Here is a 12,962-nt window from a genome sequence, read left to right as displayed (position 1 = left end):
CCGTAATGCCGGCGTGTACGGCTCTCATACACGCCCGGCGTTACGTAGTCTGAATGCACCCTAATGGTAGAATCCCTTTAATAGCTGCTAGTAAGAACGCACGGGCCTTCTCAAAAAAGTACAAATCCCTCACCCTGTGAGATTTCTACAATTTATATCTGACAACTATAAATCAATATTCCAAAAAGTTACGTGCTTAATATTTCCACGTAGAACATCCATGGCGCTTCCGGTAAAATAAAGCCATTCTAATAATTTAGACAATATTTTATTAACATTTATTGAGATGCTGACAGTAACCAAACACAATTAATGAGTAGTCTTAGAAAAAGTGAAGATCGTATTCAATTTTACTCAAGTGAAATGAAAAGAAAAAAAAAGAAGAAGAGGGAACAGAGACCGAGCCTGGAAATTTCATTTAACTTCTGCGGCTTAAGCTGAAGCTTTGTTCATAGGAATAAATCAGATATGAAGCTGAAAAAGATGGTGGAACCGATGGAGGAGACAGCCGTAAAAATAGAAAGAATGTCTAGAAGGTGGCAGAAAATAATAATCTAAAGATGGCAGAACACGTACAGAATAAACAGAAAGGATGAAACTTCCAAAATCTCTTTTCGTTTCGGGAACTATCGGAGAAGAAATAATTTCATTTAATGTATTTATACTCTTTAATAATATATATTTATATATTATACATATATCGCTCGACATCTCGGTTCATTATGGAGTTAAAGGAACGACAGCAGCCTTTAAGACGGGTTTCTTCCGAGTTTCTTCTTCTTCACTTGGATATTCCAGTATGCGGGTACGATAAAGCAGTACGAAGGGACTCCCAACAGTCGTGGAATGAGGTTATGGATCCACTCGGAAAGTGTTCAAAGCAACTTTATAGAAAGAAAGCCATAGATATATATACAAAGGCCAACAAAGTCTTCCACTGGGTAGCTTGTAAATTCACGGAAACCGTACTAGAGGCGTCTCGCCATCGGAGACAAGTTTTATGGAGTTTTTGAATGTTTGTTATAGTGTTCTTGTTTTCTTTCTTTTTTTTTTTTTATTCTTTTTTTTTCTTTTTTTTGCTGCCATACTTTCACGCGGGATGGATACAGTTAATGAAGTAGAAGTCCGAGAAAAGTGAATGAGGCCTGGAGCAAGGTATGACTTTCCTGGGCAGCAGGCGCTCTACCGACAGTCCGCAGGAGATTGACTATTTTCTTCACTTGAGAAGCCATTCATTCACTAAAAGAAAAGGAAAACATAACATATTAGACGTAGAATACAGATAGGTTCTATTGTATTATACTGGGGATTTTTTTTTTTTGTCTAAGCCAACGCCATTTCCTGCCTTTACATCTTAAAGGGATTCTACCATTAAAACCTCTTTTTTTGTAGATAAGACGTCGGAATAGTCTTTAGAAAGGCTGTTCGTCTCTTACCTTTAGATGGGATCTCCGCTGCGCCGTTCCTTAGTAATACCGGTTTTTACTGGTATGTAAATTAGTTCTCTGGCAGCGATGGGGGCGGGCCCCAGTGCTGAAAATGCGATGAGGGCGTCCCCACCGTTGCCCGAGAACAGGATCCTGCGCCGCCTCTGTCTTCTGCTGGATCCTCCCCTTCTTTTTTCGGTGGCTTCACCTCTGTCGGCTCTGACACTAGTAGAGCCGAATGCGCATGCGTGGCCATAGTTCCGAGGCCGCAATTGCGCGCATGCACATTCGGCTCTACTAGTGTCAGAGCCGACAGAGGTGAAGCCACCGAAGAAAGAAGGGGAGGATCCAGCAGAAGACAGAGGTGGCGCAGGATCCTGTTCTCGGGCAGCGGTGGGGACGCCCTCATCGCATTTTCAGCGCTGGGGCCCACCCCCATCGCTGCCAGAGAACTAATTTACATACCGGTAAAAACCGGTATTACTAAGGAACGGCGCGGCGGAGATCCCATCTAAAGGTAAGAGACGAATAGCCTTTCTAAAGTCTATTCCGACGTGTTAGCCACAGAAAAAAGATTTTTAATGGTAGAATCCCTTAAAATTCATTCACATAGTATAAGGAGTATCAAGAACAATGTACCAGTCATTACACAGTGGACAGAGCTGGATACCACTTGGTCCATATACTCTGTTGGGCTGAGTTCACACAGAGTTTTTTGGAATGGATTTTGACGTGGAAAAACCACCTCCCATTGACTTCAATGGGAGCCGTTCAGTTCTTTTTACCGCTAGGGGATTTTGTCCCGCTCGTGGAAAAAAGAAGCGAGCTGACCTATCTTGACGCAGATTCCGCAGCTGAATCCGTGCAATGTTCACGGCGTGAGACTCCCTCCCGACTAGGCCCATTCATTTGGGCCTAATCCAGAGCGGAATGCCACAACTGGATGCCGATGCACTGCGGGAGGCGTTTTTTGGAGCCAGATTCTGAGGCGGCCTCCGCATCAAAATCCAGTCCAAAAAACTCCATGTGAACTCAGCCTTACTCCCAGCACCATGGCTTTTGCCGAACATGGGGGTGCCAGGTGTCAGAACTCCACCAATCTGATACTGATGACCTATCCTGATAAGTCATTAAGGCCCAGTTCACATCTGTGCATGGTTTTCCGTTTGGGGAGTCCACTTAGGGATAAAAGTGCTCTGCATAAAAAGTGGTTACCTAAGGAAACTCACGGACCCATAGACTATAATGGGGTCCATGTGGTTTCTGCTTAGTTTCTGTTCAAAAAACGTGGAGAAAAAGGTACTTTAAAACTTTGCAAAATTTTTAATTATTTATATTTAATTAGTTATATTTAATTATTTATATTTGTTATTGTCTACAAATTTATGGGAACACCCCTTTAGGTTAGAGTAAACGGCGACATTTTACAGTCCCCTACAGTTTAGTGATTCCCATTCACACATTGTGGAAAAATATGTGCAATAGACACACTGTGATTTCCAAAACTGTTGACAGTTAGGGTGCATTCACACGGAGTAAAATGGAGTGTAATTTGGAGCGTTTACGGAGCGTATATGGAGCGTTTACGGAGCGTTTACGTAAACGCTCCATAAACGCTCCGTATACGCTCCGTAAACGCTCCGTAAACGCTCCAAATTACACTCCATTTTACTCCGTGTGAATGCACCCTTATACCTACGAAAATGCCGGTGGTTTCCCTATAGGTATAGGCCAAAGAGAAAACCATTGTGGCCAGCTGTGTGGTGCCTTAGCCTAAGGGTGCATTCACACTGAGTAAACGCTAGCTTATTTTGTAAAGTAAAATTACACTTGTAAATTTTGCTATCCCATTGACTTCAATGACATTTTACAGGCGTATTTTTACAGGCGTATTTTTACAGGCGTATTTTTTACAGGCGTATTTTTACACTTGTAAAAAAATATCATTGAAGTCAATGGGATAGCAAAATTTACAAGTGTAATTTTACTCTACAAAATAAGCTAGCGTTTACTCAGTGTGAATGCACCCTTAAAGGGATCCTATCATTAGAATCCCTTTTTTTCTAACACGTAGGAATAGCCTTAAGAAAGGCTATTCTTCTCCTACCTTTAGATGTCTTCTCTGGGCCACCATTCAGTAGATATTCCGTTTTCTGTCTTTATGCAAAATAGTTCTCTCGCAGCACTGGGGGAGGTCCCCAGCACTCAAACAGCATGGGAGGCGTCCCCAATGCTGTGAGATAATTCTAGCAGTCGACTCTGCCAGCGGGCCTCGGGCTGAGCCAACTGGACCTGCGTGTGGCCATTTTTTTGTGGCCGCTTACACAAGCTCTTTAAGTAAACGGCCGCAAAGAAATGGCCATACGCAGGTGCAGTCGGCTCATGCGTAGAAGATTGAAAGCCAGGCCGGAAGACCAAGTGTAGAGGTCGGTTCCTGAAGAAGATGGAGGTGGCACTGGAGAGTTCTCTCGCAGCATTGGGGCCGCCCCCAGTGCTGTTTGAGTGCTGGGGACCGCCCCCAGTGCTGCGAAAGAACTCATTTGTATAAAGACAGAAAACTGAATATCTACCGAACGGCAGCGCGGAGAAGACATGTAAAGATAGGAGAAGAATAACCTTTCTTAAGTCTACGTGTTATTTAGAAAAAAAGGGATTCTAATAGGATCCCTTTAAACAAACAAACATGGAGCACCATAGCAGCAATGAGAGAATCAACAGGCAAATAATGCCATTTTGTTATTTTATACCATCTCCTGTCTTTGCATTTAGTGACCCATTGGGTTAGATAAACCCACAAAGTTGGTCCACTTTGCATAATCACTTTTTATTACAGAAAATGTTCCTTACAGAGCATCCCATTGCTGGGAACCCCAGTGATGAAATCCATAACCACTAACTGTCTAATTTCCCTACAGTGCCTCCGCAGGGGAATTAACGCATTACATGAGCTTCATTAGTATCCATGGGCTGCCCTTGCAATGCACAGTCGTGTCGGGAGAAGGACATCATAACAGATGATTATCATCGAGGCAGTGTGTGTGGGGGGTGACAAATCAGTCTAAATAAAGTATAAATCAGTTGTTGAAAAGAGATGACAATTCAATGACGTTAAGTAAGTGGTTTTAGATAAATCGTCTACTTTGGCCAGGAGTTCTTAGTAATAGGTGTCTAGATCAACGCGTTATGAATTTATTTCTCGGAATGTAAAAATTTCTCATTGGAAATGGGTGGAAATCCGATACAAATTACAACACAATTCCGGTAAAAAAATAATTAATCCTTTTTATGCAGAGCCGCCGAGAACAGGCCATTGATAATAAGAACTGTCATCTAACAGCACAACTTTATCACGCATACAGCTCGAAATCTAAACCCACATTTATTACAATATTATACAAATTCCCAATAGTTTCCTTTTTCAATTCTGGAAAATGAGACCATGATGAAAAAAAAAAAAGACAAATTATTCTCCTCCATTATGTTCATTTCTAAACCTTTGGGAATTCCATTCGCTGAGCCCCACTGTATTATCTGCTCGAGAACCAAACACATTATATCGATAGCAAAATGGTAGAACACAAGAAACCGCAACACACAAGACACAATCCCATAAAAGTCTGAGAGTGCGAAGCCATTTAGGTCATTGGAAGCTTTTTAATGAATGTTTTTTTTATCATCATGACTATTGATACAAATTCATTTATTATTCCATTATCTGTAATTTTAAATCCCCTGAAATCATCTAAACTGTACGACGGTTCGATGTAGCCATGTAAGAGATTACAATGTAACAAAGAAGACTTCGATCTGAAAATGACTCGTAATCGCCACGATGGGTTCATAGCATTAAATTGTAATATTCTGAAATAATAGAAACATTCTAGCCTGGAAAAATTAAAGGGAATGTCTCACCAATTTTTTACATTTATTTCTAACAATTTTTTAATTTTTTTAAATCTGTGTTTTCTGATTATAGTTTTTTTTTATTCTAATTTTCTGTCCATGATTATGGAGACGGCCGTCTTGCCTGAGCTTCTTCTCTGCTAGGTTAACGGCATTTACTGATAGGCTTTAAAGCAGGGGTGCCCAATACGAAGATTGCGATCTACCGGTCGATCGCAAAGGACGTACGGGTCGATCGCGGGATGCAGCCAGGGATCCCCGGTGTCTGCTTGTTCACAGTTCAGGCTGAGAGTCGACTCTCAGCCTGCGCTGTGAACAAGCACTCCGGAAACTTGCAGGCCAGGCAGCAGCAGCTCCGGGGGATGACGCGCTCCCCGCTCTTAGGGATGGAGGGGGCCGGGGTGCTGCTTGTTCACAGTGCAGGCTGAGAGTCATCTCCGGACACTGGCAGGTGGGGCTTAAATAAATGAATTTCCTGCACTCGAATTTATGCTTCCAAATACTGTGAACTTTTATTTACATCCGACAAAAGACGTTTCGGTCATATACAGACCTTCTTCAGTTTGTCGGTGGAGTATTGTGGAAGGTGGAAGCTTGGAATGTATCCAGGTCAGAAGGTGGAAGCTTGGAATGTATCCAGGTCAGAAGGTGGAAGCTTGGAATGTGTCCAGGTCAGATGGACCCCATCTGACCTGGACACATTCCAAGCTTCCACCTTCTGACCTGGATAAATTCCAAGCTTCCACCTTCCACAATACTCCACCGACAAACTGAAGAAGGTCTGTATATGACCGAAACGTCTTTTGTCGGATGTAAATAAAAGTTCACAGTATTTGGAAGCATAAATTCGAGTGCAGGAAATTCATTTATTTATGTGTATTATGGCTATGAGAAGCCTTTTCCTGGCACCGAACGCCTTGACCGAGTGACGGTACACTAAGATTAGAAATGGCAGGTGGGGCTGCCGCAGCCCCAGCCTGCCAGTGTCCAGAGATAATTCTCAGCCTGCGCTGTGAACAAGCAGACACTGGGGATCCCTGAGTGGCCAGAGAACACCACTGTCTCCTGCTCTCACACTCCACCCGACCCCGCCCACATGCACGGCCCCGCCAACATGCTCGGCCCCGCCCACAGGCTCGCCCCGGCCCCCCGCCCACAAGAAGTGAGTAGTAGATCTTTTCCCTTGGTCAGTTTATAAAGTAGCTCACATGCTGAAAAAGTGTGAGCACCCCTGCTTTAAAGCATAGTCCTGGTCTGGAACCAACTCATTGAGGTCTGTGTAAAGCCGGGTTCACATGGGGGTTTTTTGGACTGGACTTTGAGGTAAAGGCCGCATCAGAACCCGGTCCAAACAATGGCTAGCCTTGACTGGATGCCGGTACAGTGCAGATTAGGCCCAAATGAATAGACCTAGTTGGGAGGGAGGTGTCGCACCACGGATACTGCGGAAGATTCCACTGCGGAATCCGCATCAAGACAGGGCAGCTCGCCCTTGAATTCAATGGGAGGAGTTTTTTTGAGCCAGATTTTGACGTGGATTTGAGGCTGAGTTCACATGGGATATTTTGGTCAGGATTTTGAGGCCGTATCTGCCTCAAAATCCTGTCCAAAAAGACGACTCCCATTGATTTCAATGGGAACCGGTTGTCCAAAAAGAATGGACATGCTCATTCTTCAGGCGGATTGCCTGAAGACGCTCCCAACTAGGCCGCTAGAGGAAAAAACTGCTAGTGACTCCCATTGAAATGAATGGGAGGCGTTTTATCAGGCATATTTTGAGGCGGATTTTGAGGGTGAGAAGATAAGCTGCGGCATCATCTATTGTCAGTAGTAATGTAATGATGATTCAGTAGTATTATCTATAGAGATGTTATCTTCTGATGTAATCCTGTTTGTGATGTAGATAAGGTTCCTGCTGCAAAAAAAACCCCTTCAGTATTGGCAAGTGTAAGTGTATTATTAGACTTTTTGGGGATCTTGAGGCTCTAGCGCCAACAATTGGAGAAGATTTCAATTGCGGGCATGAGACCGCCTTCTAAGTGGGCCCCGTATTTAAAGGGCAGACATCTGCAATAGTATGGTGGATCTTGGCAAGGGTTGACATTCAATGTAGTTTTGCAGAGTCCAGTGGGCCGCTCTACTCATTGTCTGTGCGCATAATTATATAGGAAAGTTGTCAATCATTAATAGGACTCGTAAACCCCAAATGAGCAAGGATTAAGATTAATGAATGACGAGTTATACGGAGTCTATATAACAATGTGCTCAGCCCTTCCTGCTCTATAACAGGCTCCCTGTCGTATATCAAACTCCAATGCAGAAAGACCCCTTTCGAGAAGACATGTTGTTACCCTATCTAAGGGTATAGAATAGCGGGGAAGATGCCGAGATCGAGATTGTTGCCTATGATTTGACTCAGTATTTTCATGTCAACAATCCAGAAATTTGTAGAGCAATCCATTTAGTTCTGCATCCACCGCCTACATCTATTTTTTTGGAAAGGGTTTGGCTGTCAGTCAGCGCTGTGGCCGGGGGCAGCAGGATTCACAGGTTTTCTAAGTGAATTCTGGAAGAAGTTCAAAAACGTTGTAAATGAAAACACTGAATCAAATCATTGAAACTGTAAATCTCAGCATCCCCTCTGTATTACGCGTCCTCTTCAGGACATTTTTGGATCATGAAATACCGCTCAGAATTGTTAATCTCGGCCATTGAAAATTGGTCATTGACCTACTTTCAATGACCGAGAGTAACTGATGACCAGCCGATGACAGCTATATTCTAGCCAGTGGTAGGGTTTGATCATGAAATGGGGCAATTGACATCAGCCTCATGGGGTTTATTGCCTTCCCCTGGATCAACACTGTAGAGATTGTAGGGTTATAGGTTGGACTTGATGGACTGATGTCTTCATCCAACCTCATCTACTATGTAACTATATGATCCAGGAGGTTACTCTCCATTAGAGATGAGCGAGTAGTGTTCGATCGAGTAGGTGTTCGATCGAATACTACAGTATTCGAAATACTCGTACTCGATCGAACACTACTAGCTGTAGGAAGTTTAAGGTTCGATGCAGAACCAGCGTTGATTGGCAGGATGCTATACATTCTGCCAATCAACGCTGGTTCTTCTCTTACCTTTAGAAGTCTTCTCCATGCAGTGTCCCCACGGCGTCTTCCAGATGGAATTCACTCTGCCTAGGCATCCAGCCTAGGCAGAGCCGACTGCTCATGCGTGCATGCGTGCTCGCATGCGCAGTCGGCTCTGCTCAGGCGTCGGGCCGGGCAGAGCCGACCGCGCATGCGCAGTCGGCTCTGCCTAGGCCCCGATGCCTAGGCAGAGTGAATTCCAGCCGGAAGACGCCGCGGGGGCGCTGCGCCGGGAGAAGACTTCAAGGGGAATCCAGCCCGACCGTCACTCATGGACTTGGTAAGTATAATTTTATTGAATTTTGCGTAGCCCTGAAACGAGCATTTCCCCCCATAGACTATAATGGGGTTCCAAATCCGTTTGAACAGTCGAACAGTGAGCGGCTGTTCGAATCGGATTTCGAACCTCGGACATTTTAGTGTTCGCTCATCTCTACTCTCCATCACTGAAGTGAGGTCGTTGACCTAGTTTAAGTGATCAAGATTAACCTTCTGGACCACATCGAAAACAACCATCGACAGAAGATACCTCACCACTAGGGCTGAGCAAAAAGATTGGCTTTCAATCCCGATCTTTTCCTGCGGGATCAATTGACTACTGGCCAATCATTGTTAGCTTTTTCCCAGTAGCCAAGCATTGTGGGAAATAACCTCTGACCTTGATCCCGCGAGAAAAGATCAGGATCGGAATCCGATCTTTTTGCTCAACCCAACTCACCACGTATTTTCCTGGGACACAACTTTTTCATAAAGAGTAATTTTTCTATTGTTTTTTTACCTACACACATAAAATTTACCCAAAAAGATAAACTATTGGTGTTTCCAAGATTATAAATAATCCAGCAGAACTGGCCCCAGACATTGTAGTTGGCAGATCCCACTGATTTCATGGAATCCAATAATAGTCCACCTTTTATAGACCTTGAAGGACAGCTTAGTGTTGTCTTCCATGTTGGAGTTTACATGGACCAAATTGAGACCAAATATGTCTAATGTAAAACTGGTGGCCATCACATGCCTAGAGTTTTAGACCTCATACACACTTGATAACTGTTTTTAATGCCCATCACACAGATGTTTTCAGAGCAATGAAAGCTTATGGGTGTATTCATATAGCTGCTGTTTTACAAGACAGTGAATAACATTTGTCAAAAAATTGACAGGCCCAATACAAACCAATGGGTCCATTTTAACAACCGTACCCCATAAAAAATGGGTCCCTGACTAATGGCTCTTAAACATTAAAAATGGACAGAAGGCTGAGAAATGGATGTAAAATAAGTGAGACCTGGAAGGAGAACAACTGTTTCATCCATATTTAAAGGGATCGTATCATTCAGAAAGAACTTTTTGTCCCTAACAAATCGGAATAGCCTTAAGAAAGGCTATTTGTCTTCTACCTTTAGATGTCTTCTCCACGCCACCGTTCCGCAGAAATCCCAGTTTTCGCCAGTATGCAAATGAGTTCTCTCGCAGCACTGGGGGCGTCCCCAATGCTGTGAGAGAACTCTCCAGCGACGCCTCCATATTCTTCAGGAACGTCCTCTTCCTGTGTCTTCTTCTGGTGCAGGCGGTGAAACTTGTAGGCCTCAGGCAAAGCCGACTGCGCATGCCCACAGGCCACAAGAAAATGGCCGCTTACACAGGAAGGATTTCTCTCATAGAATTGGGGATGCTCCCAGTGCTGTTTCAGCCTGGAAAATCCCTTTAGGCTGGAAACGCGGTGGAAAATTGTGGCATTTTACAGTCAGAGCAAAGTGGATGAGATTCTAGTGAATCCCATGCCCATTTTGCGGTAAAAGCCACGCTGCCAACATGCATCGCTGCCACGGTTTTTCCCGCCACAGCTTTTTGCTGCAGGACACCACGTGGAGCCTTAGCCTTTATATCAGTCATAAATGGAATGAAGATCTTACCTTTATATTGTAGTTTCTGAGCCCTGTTGTTTGGACAGTCTTTCCCTTGTAAACTGAAGTTGATGTTAGTTCTGATGCAGCGGTTATTCAGGGGCTGGACTGGTCTGAAGTTATCACTCATGCTTGAAAATATCTGGGATGGCTGATTTTGGCTTAGTAGTCTTAAAGAATGCATCTGAAAGAGGAACGAGAAATAGTATTTAGAGGTTTTGTAAAATTTACTGTAAATTATGATATACCTACATTAAAGTGACCCATCGGTAATGGATACTGAAGTCCTACCACTATATAAAGCTTCTGGCTCTGTACACTGTAGCAGTGGCACTTGGAACTGCAGATCTGCTTCCATTCTCTTGAATAGGATCAGGGCTGCCTTTGATTGTATACCTGGTATATAGCTAACGGCAGCTATCTCAGGTTCCAGAAGCCTGGCCTCCACCAATCCTGGTCATCAGTATCCATTACCCATGGGTCTCAGTCATCCCCTCTACAGTACTTGTCAGGACTGGCCAACCATATAATGGGAGTTGGGTATGTAAAATTTAACATTCTCAATCCTTATGTTGTCCGAGGTATAGGTTGCAGTTAAATCCCCTCTTCTTACTGAGAACACTTGCACCTATGACAGATCAGAGCATACTTGCGTATGGGGAGGTTAGATGAAATAGCTGTCACCAAATGAGTATTCAGTCAATTGGTGTTGTATGGTCATCTTAATGGTTTGAGAATGGATACGGATATATAGTTGCTGAAGAGTTATAGGGGTATTCCCATCTCAATTTATATGGATATATCTATCAAGTACATCGGATGGATAAAGGCTACCTTAAAGGGACCAATCTAGCTGTTTGAGACTACTAAAAGTTTTAGGGTCCAATGACCGCTGCTCACTGCTGGTATCCTAAGGAATCAAAGCTTGAGCCTGTCCTGTCTAAGAGTGCTGTTGGTTTTATGTGTCTCCTGACAGACTCCCTTTGCAATCTATTGGCTACTTGTATAATTGTATAGACTGGCCTGTATTCCTTTTAGCCACTGAATTCCAGACCCCTACACCCCAAGAACACACTCATAGTATACAATGTGATGGAAGAATCATAAGGACGTCTCCAAATGTCAGACTTTGTTCCGCCAAACACATCGCCTCATTACAGTGTATCTACTTTTAGTGGCAATTAGATGATCTAGACCTTTCCCAACTCCCCCTGCTCCATCTGCGGTGGAATGTTATATACCCTCTTCTGGAGATATATAGAAGTTCCAGCCGCTCTTCTGCTTGGAAGGCACTTAAGCCGTAAACCAGCGCATTAAAGCCAGTCTAACTCCGTCAAGATTAAACTAAAAATCAATAACTCATCGAGAAGCCCAATGTTCCCATTCCTAGGCCAAACATAAAGCTTTGACTTTTATTTCTTCTTCTACACTAGTTGGGTTTGGTGCGGTGATCATTTGCTCTCCTGGTGGTACGAGAGTCACACGGGAAATTATCAGCAAATAGAGTTGCACCTCCATTAAACACTTGAATGAGACTCGCAACGGCTGTCACTGTTCTGCTGTTTTCAGTCTAATTAGATATCTGATCATGTTACGATTTAATTTAGGTTTAATTTACGTAGTTGTTGTTGGTGTGATCGATACATTACCGGATCTGTCTGAAATTATCTTCTAGGGATGTGATAATCTTAGGCTCAGGCCCCACATTGATGGAACGTGGCATTTTTTGTTGCAGATTTTGCAGCATTTTTTTGGGCTAAAGTCTGGAATGGATTAAACAGGAGGGAAATGAGATTCTTTTATAATTTCCATTCCTTTTCAAGACACTTCTAACTTTGGCCAAAAAAAAAACTGCAGCAAAATTTGCAATAAAAAGCGCTATGTTTCCGCAACGTGAGAGCCTTGATCTCGGGTAAATCGCAGTGTTTCTGACTCGTGTTTCTGACCCCGCTTTAGACCACCACCTAAAATTGCATAGTTTTGTATGGTGGTGGTCTTCTGAAGTAAGATGATCAGCATTGATAATATATGGTAGACCTAAAAATTGGTGACGGGATGTCTGCTCTGGTCACAGGGTTGGTCTTCTCAAAAAGGTTTGACTGCACATAAGATAACATTGATGTGTTATGTATCAGGGATGGTCTTCTTAAAGATGTGGTCATTTTTAGCAAGGTTTCACTTCATCGAATAAGAACTGTAGACTGTACAAGCTTCACAAAAAAATGAAGGCACAAAGATGTTTCAAGAACCTGTTTGCAACAATGTTTCTGATGCCTATTGAGCGTACAAAAGCAGTTCACTCTTGTAGAAGACCACCGTAAAATGGCCGCCTGTACGTTCGCAGTCGGTCTTGCCCGAACCCAAAGTGGCAGAGACGACTGTGTACAGTGCTGCGTAGGGTTGAGCCGATCTTGAGATTTCAGGATCGATTTTAAAATTCGATTTCTGATCATTTTCCAGCTGATCACGATCGCAATCGTGAAATTTGCTCGATCGACGATCAGGATCCGATCTTTCCCGATCCCGATCGCTCAACCCTAGTCAATGCTTCTCTATAGGAAAATTCACTTTTA

The 12,962-nt window shown here is 43.4% G+C and overlaps 1 protein-coding gene across 1 annotated transcript in view; it reads right to left on the bottom strand.

Annotated features, from left to right (window-relative positions):
• Positions 1 to 252: 252 nt before the first annotated feature.
• The window catches only part of CA10 (carbonic anhydrase 10), a 223,744-nt gene continuing 211,034 nt past the window's right edge, over positions 253 to 12,962 (bottom strand). Inside the window, exons 8-9 of the mRNA XM_075279383.1 lie at positions 10,399 to 10,573; positions 253 to 1,239 (exon numbers count right to left, since the gene is read on the bottom strand). Of these exons, the coding sequence (XP_075135484.1) occupies positions 1,217 to 1,239; positions 10,399 to 10,573 (198 nt within the window). The 3' untranslated portion in view covers positions 253 to 1,216. The remainder of the gene's footprint in view (positions 1,240 to 10,398; positions 10,574 to 12,962) is intronic.

Source organism: Leptodactylus fuscus, chromosome 6 (genome assembly GCF_031893055.1).
Source record: "Leptodactylus fuscus isolate aLepFus1 chromosome 6, aLepFus1.hap2, whole genome shotgun sequence".
Lineage (NCBI taxonomy): Eukaryota > Metazoa > Chordata > Amphibia > Anura > Leptodactylidae > Leptodactylus > Leptodactylus fuscus.
Note: the sequence above shows the minus strand (reverse complement) of the source record. Positions and strands in the feature narration are given on the sequence as shown.